This window comes from Plectropomus leopardus, chromosome 4 (genome assembly GCF_008729295.1).
Source record: "Plectropomus leopardus isolate mb chromosome 4, YSFRI_Pleo_2.0, whole genome shotgun sequence".
NCBI classification, from domain to species: Eukaryota; Metazoa; Chordata; class Actinopteri; order Perciformes; family Serranidae; genus Plectropomus; species Plectropomus leopardus.
Window position 1 is genome coordinate 1161799 of NC_056466.1, and position 15321 is coordinate 1177119.

The 15321-nt window shown below is 37.5% G+C and overlaps 2 protein-coding genes across 2 annotated transcripts in view; one reads left to right on the forward strand and one right to left on the reverse strand.

Moving 5' to 3' along the window:
* usp34 (ubiquitin specific peptidase 34) overlaps positions 1–819 on the forward strand; it is a 30173-nt gene extending 29354 nt beyond the window's left edge. The window contains exons 7-8 of the mRNA XM_042484407.1: positions 267–466; positions 614–819. Coding sequence (XP_042340341.1) covers positions 267–466; positions 614–819 — 406 coding nt within the window. The remainder of the gene's footprint in view (positions 1–266; positions 467–613) is intronic.
* A 1457-nt stretch (positions 820–2276) lies between these two features.
* On the reverse strand, positions 2277–13586 carry ptp4a1 (protein tyrosine phosphatase 4A1). The gene is made up of 6 exons (XM_042485178.1): positions 13453–13586; positions 8717–9390; positions 8354–8446; positions 6758–6888; positions 5865–5939; positions 2277–3452 (listed from the first exon to the last, which is right to left on the reverse strand). Exons 2-6 carry the CDS (start codon positions 8819–8821, stop codon positions 3335–3337), a joined length of 522 nt encoding a protein of 173 aa, XP_042341112.1. The 5' UTR covers positions 8822–9390; positions 13453–13586; the 3' UTR covers positions 2277–3334.
* Positions 13587–15321: the final 1735 nt, after the last annotated feature.

Below are 15321 nucleotides of genomic sequence, written 5' to 3' on the forward strand. Positions count from 1 at the left end.
AGGGAGGCCTGGCCAAGACAGTCAGCATTTTAACCTCATTTATTTATTTATTTAACCATTTTTAACCTTAGTTATTTATTTTTTCATTTATTTTTAACCATCTTTAACCTTATTTATTTATTTGTCTAACTTTTATTGCTTTATTTATTTATTTTTGTGCTAAATTTCACGCCATTTTCTTGTTCCTCATAATGTGAAGCTACCATGAAGTCAATCTGCTCAGGATCCAAAGCGTTAAAAATCGGACATGCTGTCGCGTGACTCAGCCTTACCTGCTCACGTGCTGTTGGCTGCGTGGCTGCTCCACAGAAATCCAGCGAATCCATTCAGGCTGAAACCAAGTCAAAGTCCAGCAGCAGCCGGCCTCGCAGCTCCGTCACAGCAGAGGGTTACCCTTCAGAAACCACAGTGTGCAGCACGGACCACCTCAAGACACAGAGAATGATTTCCCGCCTGCAGCTCTGCGGCAGAAACACCAACACTTCCGGCTGCTGATTCAGACGCAGCTTACTGACGCTACAAAGTGTCTGGATGAAGCTGGCAGGACCAAAACAGATAAATCCGACTCAGATGATGAATCTACTATTATTTATTCTTTTCGCTCTTCCCGCAGGTGAACCCGGTCGACCGGCTTACGGCAAAGACGGTCGTGACGGAGAGCGGGGACCACGCGGTGTTCCCGGATTGACCGGCGTCCCCGGGCCTCCCGGTCCCCCTGGACTGAACGGTTACTGCGAGTCGTCGCAGTGCGTCCTGCCTATGGTGGCGTCGCCGGTTTCTGCAAAGGACTCAGGCATGAAGGGCCCCAGTGACGTGTGAAGAGGGGCCGCAGCAGAAAACTGAGAGACTGGAGGAGAAACCAGCACTCCGTGGAAGATCTGCCCGTCTTTGTCTTCCTTTTTTTTTTTTTTTAATTGGTGAGCTCATTTGGAAAGTAATCTTGAAGCCATCTTTGTGATTTTAAACAGACATGAGGGTGGACACTGAAACATCAGCTTTTGAAACACACAAAAAGTTTCATTTTACCTCACTTTTTTCCATCTCTGTACTGTAAAATTCGAGAAATGAAGAACTCACTGTGTTTGTAAAAAAAAAAAAAACAAAAACCCACCAGTCACAATTTTATCCAAACAAGACAACACAAGTTTTACTGTATTTTTATGTAAATGTGTCAATACGCAAATTATAGAGCTGGATGACGTACGTTTTGTTTGAGTATCTTTGTTGTTTATCCACTTTAATCCCGCTGTGCCTCTTCCTCTAAATGTTTGATCATTTCTGTCACGACGACTGTTGTTTTTGTGATTGGAGGGCGGCGATGTGTGAAAACCCCTCTGGCAGTTTTATATGACTTCTTATTTATTATATCACGGTTCAAGGTGACATCTTCGAGTTGTACAAAGGAGGAAATAAACACATTTTGATAACCTCTTGCACGTTTTGTATGGACGAGGACGACGGAAAAACAACCGGGACTGTGATTTAAAAAAATAAAATAAAATTAAAACTAAATTCCTGATCAACAGCCGTTAGACTTCTTACTACAAACTAAACCTTAAAACATGCAGTTAACCCTTTAGACCCCTGATCAACGTCACTTTACAGCATTTACACCTACTGAACCGAGAAAATTAAGTTTGATTTCTTTTGAAAACATGGAAAAAAGGCAATGGGCAACTTGACAAGAAATGTAAAAATAAAAAAGCAAAAAAAGTTGGACAAAGGTGGCAAGAAATGTATATATATGTATACTGTATATACTTTTTAGAGGCAGCATTTTAGAATTTTTTGGAAGGAAACATTTTGGCATTTTTTTTCTTTTTCTTTGATAGTGTTGGCAATTTTTAAATACAACATTTTTGTGATTTCATTTTTGGTGATTTTTAAATAAAACATTTTGGCAAATTTTTCCTTTTCCCTTTGAACATTTTTGCCGATTTATTAAGAAAATATTTTGGCAATTTCTTTCCTTGTTTTTGAGAGTTTTGACAATTATTAAAGACAACATTTTAGCCATTTTTTAGCATTATTTAAAGAAATCATTTTGACTTTTTTCATTTACCCTTCACTCAATTTATAAAGAAGAAATTTGGGTGTTTTTTTTTCTTTTTGTTTTTCTTTAAAAGTTTAAGCGATTTTAAAGAAAAGGGAAGGAAAAAATTGCAGTTTTAGTTTTGGCTATTTATTAAAAAGACTTTTTGGCAGTTCGTTTTTTCGTGTTTTCTTTGAAAGTTAGAAACCAACTATGATCATAACTCACTGACAATAATCACTCATTAACTCTTATTTTTTCAGTGTATCATTTAATGTACTCTCACAAGTTGGTGAACAGGTACAACTTTGTCGCTCACGGTACTAAATCACACATCCATTGATAGTATAAATAGCCAACCTAATAATAATAGTACACATTTTCAAATACATAAAATCATCAAGTATCCAAGTCTTAAGTTACGGACATCAAATAAAAAGGCATACAAAATATCGCAGACGTTGGAAGTCCAGTTTGAAGCAAAAAACAAAAAAAACAAAAAATAAAATTTAAAAAAAAATCACATTTTGGACATGGCAGTTAATTAGTAAACAGAAAGTTTGATAGAGAAAATGAAAAAAAAAAGTTCCTAGACTTTCAATTGACAAATATTGCAACAATTAAGCATTTTATATTAAAAAATAGTTACTGAAAGGGCATAAGTGAGTGTAAGACTTCCTGCACAAGACAAAGGCAACGATTTCTTTTTTTTTTTTTGTTCCGAGTAGAAAAATGAAACACCTTTTTCCAAATGCCAGCGGGGGTCGACTCCCGCCTTCATTGCCTTTGTTCCACTCCGATTGTAAGGCATTTATGGATGAACCATCTGATTTGAAGGAAGGCATACCTCTTTCTGGTCTTCAAACGGAACCCTAAAATTGAAACGGGGTACATAATTTGCTCACATGAAATTAAAAATGTTTTTGTCTTTTAGCACGTTCTCAGGTGATGTAAACGCACTGGCCAATCAAAACTCTTTGGGCTGCGTTTGCAGAAAAACAATGAATCCAACATCTTACAATGATACACGACTCAGCGCTCCTAATGGGTTTTTTTTTTTTCCTTTCGGGCACATGAAGAGAAAACACGGTGATTTCGGTTCACACAACTCATTTTCTTTCTTTTTTTTTTGACACTTGATTTTTGAACCTGGAGAAGGAAAAAAGGGGGACAGTTTAAATTACCGAGCATGGTTTTTCAAAGTAAAATACTTCAACACAATGACTAAGAAAAGAAGCCTGCCAGGTCAGAAGCTAGCGAGGTTGGATCGAACGAGGGGCTGGCGTGGCTCAGGGTTCGGCTCTACTGGATGCAGCAGTTATTGCGATGGCCGTTGGAATCTTTGAAGCGCAGGCGCATCTTTGGACGATATTTCTCCAGGTAGAACAGCTGCTTGCTGTTGAACGCTCCCCGGCGCTTCCTGGAGAGAAGAAACGGGACATTTAATAACCGCAGCACTGTGAGAGTACACCAAAATATAATGTGAGGTACAAAGAGTGAAACTAAATCGACATGGAAGGAAAATAATTTGTCTATCGGCAGAGATCATGTCAGCTGATTCTGTTCATTTATTGTTTTTTTTCTTCCTTTTGCCTTCGTGCATCTCTTTTTATCTCTGTGAAGACTTTGAGATGTTTTCCATGTATGAAAGGTGCTTTATAAATACAATTTCTGTTTTTATTTGATTTTAAAAAAAGACATTGATATCCGTTTTGTTATTGATTATTTTCCGGAATAAAAATAATAATTAAAAAAAGTAAAGGCTATTTGAAAACTAACTCACTAAAATAAAAATTAAAGCTGTGATTTTTTGTATTTATTATTTTAACTTCAACAAAAACTTAAATCAAAAACTTACTGATTTAAAAAAAAAAAAAGTATATTGTGTGTATTATCAAATCGAACTAAAATAAGATAAAAGAGTTCAGGAAATCTAATAACAGTCTTTGTTAATTTGGCCAAATTTGTTAACACATAAGCGTGAGAGGGCATCAATTTATATGTGTTTGTACTGAAATGACTATTCTGAACCTCTTACATTTAGCTTATGATAAATAAATATGATAAATATTATATTATAATAAAAAACAATGTAAAACTAACACCAAAACAAAGAAAAAACAAACCAAATCTAAATATCTAAATAATAAAAAACTAAACTAAAAGAGGAAACCAACTCTGGAGACTAACTGAAAATAAACCAAACCGAACACAAAAATAAAAACAAACGCAAAATACAAAAACTATTATGAAAATGAAATGCCCAAAATGTCTACATTTTCAACATCATTCTTGTGAAACCCCAAATATTTCAAAGCAAACGAGTGGGACCAGAAAGCATTTCAGCTATGACACATCCAGACTTTAAAAGCCATCCACTCCTCCTGACTCACTGTCAGGTAACTCTGTGATATTTGGGCTGTTTACAGTTATGATGACTCATCCGTCACTGACTGATGAACCACACAAACATTCATCACAGAAAAGCAGGAGGATGTCAAAGTCAGCGGCCAACCGAAACACCGGCACGGCCAAATATTATCACAGTTTCGGCCTATAACAGATATTCAGGTCTGTGAGAACGTGGTGCCAAAAATACTGCGTGTTTGAGTGAGTGTAGGATCTTTATTCGTCCACCAGAGAGCACTGACAACTTCACTGTTTTTAAGACGTTAAACCAGCAGCTCAATGCACAACCTGGTCAAGATAACCACATCTAAATTAATCTTAAATTAAAAAAAAAAAAAAAGAAAGAAATGTACATTTAGGCAACATCCACAGCTTGATTCAAGCTCAGGACTTGAGTCTATTTGTTTTCTATTTACCTGTGTACTGTCAGATCTGCTAAAAGTGGAAATGTCGAAAAAAGAAAAATAAAATAGTATAAAAGGAGTATTTGTGTCTATTTAATTTAACAGTATCAGCCCCAAAAGTCCAGTTACAGTCTACTTGTGAAGCATGTATTTCCTCCATCTGCCAAATATGGTCAAAATGACCTCATCAGGTAGAAATTAGTCAAAATGACAAATTCAGAGTGAAAAGCCCAGAATGACACCCAGAAATAATACAAGTCCTGTTGTTCTGCTCTGATGGCTGTGGGATCAAAAATGTCAGTTTAATGGGTTTCAATGGAGCATTTTTGGACCTGAACAGTCTGAATGTAACTATTTAGTTTCCACAGTGTATTTTAGACTTATTGTAGGAGCTGAGCTGCAAATTCACTGATTACACTCAAATACACAATCTGGACTACATTTATGACACATGCATGATAAAAATGAAAACTGAAAAGTGCTTTTAACGTATCAACAGTCCCTGAGGGTTAATCTGCTCCTGTGGAGTCGGTGCACGTCACCCTGTGCACGGGTTAATGTCAGCTGTTGTATGTTTCTGTCATATTATTTGTGCCTTTATGTCTTTTTCCTGTTTTTTTTTACATTTGCTGCAACACAAATTACCTTCTGGAACAAATAATAAAATGTGAGCCCACAAACAGCATTAGAAATACAGGATTTAGCAACACAAAACTGCTTTTTTCTGTATTTTTACTCATTTTAATCACCACATCTCTTTGTTTTAGAGAGGAACAGACCTCTGTGGATAATTCAGCTCCGGGAAAATAAACACTGAAGGATATTTAACAAGGAGAAATTTTACATGGTTGCACTCTACATCTTCAATGCTAGAGTTCTCCAAATCCCCCTAAATGTTACACATTTCACCTCTGAGAGTCGCCGTGAGTCTGTATCAGCTTTGACAACAAACATAACCTCCTTCTGAGTGAACCTGCAGCTCTGTTCAACGTTTTTTTAGTGTCACGTGTCCCACTTACTGTCGAATGAACTGGACAGCATCTTCATATTTCATCCCACATTCGATCAAGGCGAGCGCCACCAGAACAGGAGCTCTGCAGGGAGGAAAAACGATAACCGATGTCAGTTCAAAAGAACATTTATTTGACCGTCCTTTTCATTCAAAACTACTGTTGGATGTTTTTTTTCTATTATCATAAAGAACAAATTATTCTGGAAGTTTAATCATTTCAGACCAAAAACTTAATCTACAAAGTCTGAAAACGTTTAAATTTGTGACTCGGGTGACTACAGTCTGTATGAAAATCAGACTTCAGCTCTCAGAGGAGATCAGGGAGTGGACATCGAGCTGTTTATGAATCTGACATCAGCTGAAGGCACACGGGATGAAAACAGGACCTGTTCGGCGGGTTTTCGAAACTGAGCAAACACACGGGAAACAATGTGAGTGATTTTATGAGTCACTACGGCAACAAACAGAACAGAAACTGACCGTTTGCATCACATTTTTTGTTTGTCAAACCACAAGAGATGGACATATTTTATGTCAATATTCAGACTCAGAGCTACGACACTGAATAAAACGATCTAAGATTAACAATAAAATCGAACTGTCAGCATTTAATTTCACATAAACACCACAGAGACTTTTTAACACTTTCACAGTAGAGAAAGCCCTCTTTCTTTGGCCATAAACTTAAATTTAAGATTAATTACTTCATCCATCATCAAAGCTGTCGTTCATTGATTTCCTCTCAATCATCTACAAAATAATTGTTTCACTTTTCGTGTGTGAGGATGAACAAACAGAGAGTTTTTATCTGCCACATCACAACCGACAGAAATCACGTGTAAATATGATCCCGAACGATAAGATCATAAGACTTTAATCTCTGTGGAAGCGGGAGCTCACCTCCCCAGCCCCGCCACACAGTGGACAGCGATGCAGCAGCCGGGCTCCTCCCTGAACTTGAGCTTCAGCAGGTTCAGCCAATCATCCACGATCTGGTTGGAGGGGGGAGCTCCGTCGTCAAACGGCCAATCCTGCGGGAGGAGAGCAGAGAGGAAATGATGCCGTGCGCGCAGTTTCTTGGAAACCAAAACAAAAGAAGTGTGAGGGCTGAACCAGCTGCAGGGAAACAAAAATGTTGTTGTAGAGGGAGGGGAGGTCACGGGGTTTTCTGTCTATCGGTGTCTTCATTTCAAAGTTCATCACTCAGTTCTTACGATAAATGACTCACGTAATGTGGAAAGTGATACAATCAGTTCGTGGAAAATACTACAGAGACGAAACTCTCGTCAAAAAGCCTCCTGCTGACATAATGCACTGTGTGCTGCAACATTTACCGATTTATGTTTTAATTAATCAACTAAAAAAATCCTTAAAAACTGTTTTGTTAATTGATTAAATTTTGGGTTCAGCTTCTCAGATTTTCTTTCTTTTTTATATTACTGTGAATTTAATATCTTTGAAATAGGGTTGCAAATTGGAAGCGCTCCTAAATTGATTAATCTGTAAAATTAATGATTAACTGATTAATCTGTATAAAAATGAGTAAATACTTTGCTTATTTCAAACTATACCAAATGCGTTTTATCCTCAGTCAAAACTCACAGAAACATATCGTATATATTCTGACAGCATTTCATAGCCAATTCATGAGTAATATTCACTGACAAAGAACAACATAAGGCAAAAGAAAAGGTATAAATGTTAATAAATAAATGTACACAGGGGCGTTTCTGGGATTTGAGAACATTTAGGGTACTGTTTTAACAAGTTTCCTAAAACTCAAGACAAGTGGCATTTCGGACTTTTTAAAAAAGTTTTAACGCTACATTGAATGAAATTTAAGAGCGATGTTACAGTAGCCAATATTGAGGGAAAAAATCATGTACAAATATCAATTATGAAAGGTTTAGGGAAATTTAAGTTTAAATATTAATTGTAATATAAAATACGACTGTTTGGTGATGTTGATGCCAGAGACATTTGGGAATGTTTTTATGTTACCTATCATCTTTTTGTTTTTGCAGTGTCAGAAAAAAAAATCAGAAAAATCCCACCTCCCATTTCTGAGCGTTTTTAAGACTACTGAAACATTGATTTAAGACATTTTAATGTGAATTGATGCCTGATTTCTAGATTAATTTATTCAATAACTTAAGTTTTTTTAAGGATCTGCAAGAACGCTATTTGAAATAAAAGCCGCTATTTTGTTGCTTTTCATGCACTCTGGCACCAAATTTATATTCAAAGTACAAAAAAAATAAAAAAAATAAAAAAATAAATAAAATGAAAGAGAATCTGTTTATTTTAACTGTTCATTTAAAAAAATGATCAGATTTGGCCCACAGGCGTAATTCAAGTATCAAGTGCTGTAAGGAAACCCAGTGATGAAGCGGACTGCGCGTGTTCAGAAAACTCAGAGTTGGGAGAAAACTGGTAAAAAAATCGAGTTTGGTTTGATGCATCGACAACGATGACGGTTTGTCGACTTGAACTCACCAGAACTTGGATTCCCTCTTTCACCACCAGCGTGGCGTCATAGGTGGCCTCGCAAACTCTCACGACGGTGGTGACTCCGTATTTCTTCAGCTCCTGCAAAAACACGTTGCAGGATTTATAAGAAAATTCTTAAATATGATGTAGATTCACAAGAAATAAAACTTGATTTTCAGTCTAAAATAATTAATTACAGTTAATTTTCTGATAAAATAATTTTCCCTCTTTCATTATTTAAAACATTTCTTTAGTCTATCTTTCCCTAATTCAATTTTGCTACTTAAAAATGTGTAAACTAAACTCCTAAATGCCTCTTAAATCTGGCTGAGTAAATTTTAACATTCAACCAATGACAGTGAGGCTCACCTCGATGAACTTGTTCAGGGTGGCGTTGGTGGGATTGTGGGTAATGAGGAACCTCATGTTTTTGTAGGTGATCTCCACAGGGGCCGGTCTGTTCATACGAGCCATTGTGACAACGTAAAAAAATAACAAAAGTCTTCCACAGAGTAAAAACACTAATGTAAACACTTAGTAGAACTCGGAGGGAATGTCAAACAAAAACGTCCAACGAGCTTCTAGAAACCCAGAAACACGAAATCCTCCGGTCTTCCTCGAGGTTGGCAAAAACGGGGGGAAAACAAAGGCTGCGACGGGCAAATGCGGAAATTTAGGGAGTTAGCGGCCGAAAAAAGGGCGGACAATCAGAAAACAACTCAAAACCCTCTCCTTTGGAATAAAACTAAAGAAAAGGAAGAAAAAAAACAAGGCTGGTTCCACCTTGATTCAGGCCAGGCGGAAGCCGACGAGGGCAGTGTGCAGCGGGTGGAGTTACCCCATCCAGGCCGAGTTGTCGCTGGTTCTGGGAGGCGTCCCGGTCCTGCCAACTTGCCGGGGTCCCTCCTGTGGCTCAAGTGCGTCGGATCGATGGCGAGTTTGGCTGTTCACTCGTCTGCATAGGCAGCGTGCTGAGCCTGGCAGTAGTCCCCACTGCCCTTCAGAAACTCCATAAATGTGTGACCCAGAACACCACAGAACTGCTGCAGGACACAGAGGGGGACAAGGAGGACAAAGACGCTTTAAAAACACGGATTTTAAAAAGGAGACGACACAGAGAGCTTCTGTTGAGGCTCGAGGTGCACTGAACGTGGAAAAACAGCCACTGCTGGTGTCTTTTTGTTATTGTGTATTTCTTGTTTCCATGGACAACACACTGGCAGAACATTTTTGGCAACATCTGACTCTACCACTGATGTCATGGAGTGAACAATATTCAGGATAAAGACTACTACAACTACTGAGAAGAGTACATCTACACATTTTAAGGACATTACATATGATACGATAACACTGTTGAATTTTGCTATAGGGATAATCATGTGATAAGGTATTAAAAGTGTACTCAGTTTTAGGGCTGGGCGATAAAATGATAATTGTCTAAAAATGATGTCCTGACAGTAAAAAACAGCTAAAACCCAAATTAAACATATGATTTAGAAGCAAAAATCAGAAAGATTTTCTGAAATCAGAAAGATGATTTGACTCTTTTAGCATGGCAATCATCAAATTTTTATCATGATAAAATTTTAGCCATCGCCCCTACTAAGTTCTGCTTTTCATGCTGCTAAAATTGTTGTTGTTGTTTTTTTTAAAAGCCTTTATTTCACTGAAATAAACAAAAAAAGCATCTTTAAATAAATAATAAGTTACATTTCAAAGTGCATTTTTTCTGCCAAAACACTGCTTACTCAAAAAAACGCCTGGATGCAATATTGCAATTTTTTGGGACGTGTTTATCTTATAGGTTGACATGACGATAAGAGTCAGAGAAATTTTCTGTCCGTTGACTAAGTGGTAAATCATTTTTCAATCAGAAATCTTGAAAATAAAGCTTCAGAAACATGAAGATTTCCTCCCTTGCCATAATAAACTCTTTAAACTTTTAATTCAACACTTAATCTCACATGTGACACACATTTGTCGTTATTTCTTACATTTTACAGGTCGAAGGATTCACTGGAAAGCCCCGACAGATTCAACAATAACCACAGATAACCATTTAGTCACAGCCCTACTTAAGCTGCTGATGTTTGTTGACATTTCTGCATTGGCACACGGTTGCATCACACGCACACCACAGACACCTTTATGCCCACGTACGAGTAACATCACTGTAATTGTAAATATTGGCCCAGATACTGACACTGCATCTCCGGTTACAAAAGAGCAAAATTACAATTTTTTAATAAAAACAGACAAACCAAAACAAAGAAAAAATACCTGTAAAGTGCTTAAAATACTGAAAGAAAATAAATAGATGAATGAAATATATAATTATGATAATTATAGTCTTTTAGACACTTCCCCTAGCTTTTTCAAAAAACTATTTTCCAAGTCTTCCAATTTCTTGCACATTTTTCACCAAGTTGTTAACTGCTTTTTGACAGAGGCCTCAAACAAAATATGAGGGATGAAGATGGAAAAAATAAAAGGGCAAAAAAATGAGTGTGTTACATAAAGTCACACTGCAGCTCCACGTAATATCTTACCTAATGGCTGCTGGTGTACAATGAGAAGGATGTGTCATTTCTGACATCTAGGCCATATCTGTGATAGCTGAGCTCACCACGAGGCCTTCAGCGGGGCTTAAACATACACGCCGTTATCATCATCATAAATCTGACTCTCTGCCATTTACATGGCTTTGCCCTTTACACTCTTTAGAGAGGTTTAATTCAATGATGCTCAATTTACAGCCGGCGGCCAAATCTGGGCCCTGAAAGGCTGCGGAGTGGCCCCCCAACTATTTTTATAACTGGGAATTGTTTTCGTACTCTTAGTACACATAAGATGCATAAAACAGCATCAAAATAAAACTTGTTTATAAAAAAGTGCCAGTGGAGGATCCCACGCTCTCCCGTCAGAAGTCTTAACTAAGTCCCTTCATGTCCTAAAATACTATAAAGGTCCTAAAATAATGGAAACATCCTAAAATCCTGGAAACATTTTAAGTCCAGAAATGTTCCTACATCCTGGAAACTTCCTTGAATCCTTGACGTGTCCAAAAATCCTAGAAACATCCTAAAATCCAAGAAACATCTTAAAATCCAAGAAATGTCCTAAAATCCTTGAACCATCCTAAAATCCTTGAAATGACCCAAAATCCCCCAAACTAAAATCCTAATCCTTAAATCCTGGAAACGTCCTAAAATCCTAGAAATGTCCTAAAATAGTGTAAACATCCTAAAATCCTGTAAACATTTTAAGTCCAAAACTGTTCCTAGGTCCTGGAAACGCCCTAAAATCCTAGGAACGTCCCAAAATCCAACAATAGACCCAAAATCCCCTAACTAAAATCCTAAACCTTAAATCCTGGAGATCTTAAAAATGTCCTAAAATCCAGGGAATGTCCTAAAATCTCGTTAACACCCTCAAATCTGAGAAATTCCCTAAAATCTGAGGAGTGTCCTCAAATCCTAGAAACGTACTAAAATTCTGGTTATGTTCTAAAATCATGGAAAAGACCTCAAATCTGGGAAATGTCCTAAAATCCATGGAACGCACAAAATCCAATAAATGTCCTAGAAACATCCTAAAGTCTTGTAAACATCCACAAATCCTATAAACGTCCTAAAATCAAGGGCATGTCCTAAAACCTAGAAATGTCTTAAAATTCTGGTTATGTTCTAAAATCATGGACATGGCCTAAAATCTGAGAAATATCCTAAAATCCAGGGAATGCACAAAATCCAATAAATGTCCTAGAAACATCCTAAAATCTTGTAAACATCCACAAATCCTATAAACGTCCTAAAATCAAGGGCATGTCCTAAAACCTAGAAATGTCCTAAAATTCTGGTTATGTTCTAAAATCATGGACATGACCTAAAATCTGAGAAATGTCCTAAAATCCAGGGAATGCACAAAATCCAATAAATGTCCTAGAAACATCCTAAAGTCTTGTAAACATCCACAAATCCCATAAACGTCCTAAAATCAAGGGCATGTCCTAAAACCTAGAAACGTGCTAAAATTCGGGTTTTATTCTGAAACACTAGAAATTACCTTAAATCCTAGAAATGTCCTCAACTCCTGGAAACGTTAAAACATTCTGGTTATATTCTAAAACACTACAAATTACTTTATATCCTAGAAATGTCCTAAAATCCTATAAACATGCACGGGGCTGCCGTGACTGGCCCCTGGCCTCCTGTCATTTTTGAAGAGTGGCCCCTGAGTGAAGCTAGCTGACTATCCCTGGTTTACTCTCTTAAAGACGCTGTCATTAAACGCCTATTTACTGGACATGTTTCCCTCCAGCTTATGCTGGAAAAACTAAAAACACTAAGCTGTTCAAGTATGCTTTGTTAATCCGGTATTTTCCGGCTGACAAACAGCAGCAGAAAATCTTCGCACGGTGAACAAAGAGCAGCGGTTACACCGCAAACAGGGAGGCGATATTAACAGATAAAACGGGTCAGAAGAATCTGAAAATGACATTTAAATGGCTGAAACGTTGCTGGATTTACACTGTACGGCTGTAAAGTGTCCTTTGTGTGCGGACAGACTGGGCGCCATCATTTCACATTTAGAGGCCTGTAGGCGATGCAAGGAGCCGGGAGGTGGACGATTTACACACATTGATTAAAGGCGACAAACACGACGCCTCGTAAAAGCAGCGAGCAGGTGCTTTGTGTTGAAAATCCCGCATAAAATGACAGTAATAATTTTGACTTATCTCACGTAAAAATGCGCCAATTTTATCCGGCAGAAACTTCCGAGTGACTGGCGAGGACCAGCCCGAGCTGCGCATCTAACTTAACCGCCGCTTCCCCTTCAGCACGACGAGCATCACAAAAACCGTTATTTACCCCTAAATAACCGCGACAAACACACCTTCACACGGTTAATGCTACAGTTTGATAAGTAAGAGATTTAAGGGCAGAAGTCACAGATGTGTTGAAGCGGGTTTTGTGCCGAGCAGGCCGTGATTTCACCGGAGGAAAAACGTGAAGGCCAGCTGGAAACGATAACGTCCCGATTTACAACACAAACCGACGGATTACAAACAAGATGGCAGCCGCGGAGAAGACGGTACTTACTGGGATATGCTTACTCATTGAAGATTGTAGCTTAATCATACAGCCGGTCCCCAGAAAAAGGTAAAAATATGAAACGGCTCTCCACCATACAGTCCGGTGCTGTTTCTCCGAGCGGAGCCGAAGTCTCCTGATCCGCCGCGAGGACGCCGTCAGGCTCGAGGGAAGCACGAGGCCCACTTCCTGTCAGAACCTTCAAAATAAAACGGCATTGTTCAGTCAGTACAAGTCTGCAACATACAATACCGCAATTTTGGATTGTTCTAAGATTTTAGGATATCAATATAATTTTAGGATGTTTCTAGGATTTTAGTATTTTTCTAGGATTTTAGGACATAGTCCGAATATAGAGCATTTCTGGCACGTTTCTGGCATTGTAGGACATTTCTAGGATTTTAGGACATTTCTAGGATATAAGGACATATCTAGGATTTGGGGACATTTCTAGGAATTTTGCACATTTCTAGAATTTTAGGATATTTCCCAGATTTAAGGGCATTTCTAGCATTTTGGGACATTTCTAGGAATTTAGCACATTTCTAGGATTTGGGGACATTTCTAGGAATTTAGCACATTTCTAGGATTTGGGGACATTTCTAGGATTTGGGGACGTTTCTAGGAATTTAGCACATTTCTAGGATTTGGGGACATTTCTAGGATTCACTAGGACTTCTGTTGGGGTCCTCCATTGGCATTTTTTTATAAACAAGCTCTATTTTGGTGCTTTTTATGCACTCTGGCACCTGATGTATACTAACAGTACATAAAAACTAACAAACAAACAAATAAAAACAGTATATAAATCCATCTTGGCCTTAATCGGACTATTACTGCCATACAGTAATTGGTACGCCTTAAGCCTTATTTTGAAGAGAAGCCCTGAGATTTCCCGCTATGTCCCGTGTTGAACTGTCTCGCGCTTGCCGCAGCTCTTTAAAACCCCACCCTGAAAATGTGAGGTGTTGTGCCTAGACATCTCTCTGCCTGCACGCTGCACGGATCAGGTGGTGACTGCTGAGGCCTCGCTGCTCTTTCACCTCCTGCAACAACACGTGGACTCCAGGAAACATCCAGAATAACGAGGACATAACATGTGGCACACTGTGTTTATTAATAAAATCCAATTTCCAGAGCTCGCTGCTTCCACTTTGGTCAATCAAAATGTGAATTGTTTAAAGCTTTTGGAAAATACATGGGGGATATATTGTAATTATTTTCTTTTATTACTTTTAATTTTAATAATAATAACTATTATTATTATTAAGCTTTTAAGAAAAATAAACATTTTATCTTCTTACTGTTGTAATTTGCTTGCTTGCGAAAATGTTATGTATTGTTTGTGTTTTACATTGCGTCTCTGTTATTACAGTTTTGCTTTGTGAAGCAGTTTGGGCAGCATGTTTGTCTGAAAGGTGCTATAAAAATACAGCTGAGTTGTTGTTTTTCACAGTTCAAAGGTTTAGTCCACCAAATAATAAAAATAAATAATTAAATTATGCCCTTTTTACTAATATTGCTATCTGGCCATGTATATATCCTGTTGCATTTTTACAATGTAATTCTTGATTTCTTTAAGCTATAGGGAATCAGTGATGCAGTTACAATCTTAAATGATATCTATGGAAACATATTTAGTGTATAAAAATATACAATTTGATGTATTTTAGGATATAGTACATTTTGTGCAAGAATCAGTTGCGACACTTAAAAAAAATTGGGAAAAAAATCACATTGATTAGAAAATACATATAAATGAATAAAATAAAGTCAGACAACTTGAAATAACATAAAACAAAAACCACACAAGATTTGTTTTTTGATATGAATATATCAATATCATAAACCTGCACATTAAAGTTGATGAAGTGAATA

Coding starts and splice junctions, on each gene's coding strand:
- ptp4a1 (XM_042485178.1), bottom strand. CDS start 8,821: ATGGCTCGTATGAACAGACCGGCCCCTGTGGAGATCACCTACAAAAAC. Junction 8,447..8,716: donor CCCTGAACAAGTTCATCGAG/GTGAGCCTCACT, acceptor GTGTTTTTGCAG/GAGCTGAAGAAATACGGAGT. Junction 3,453..5,864: donor GCTGTCCAGTTCATTCGACA/GTAAGTGGGACA, acceptor TCTTCTCTCCAG/GAAGCGCCGGGGAGCGTTCA.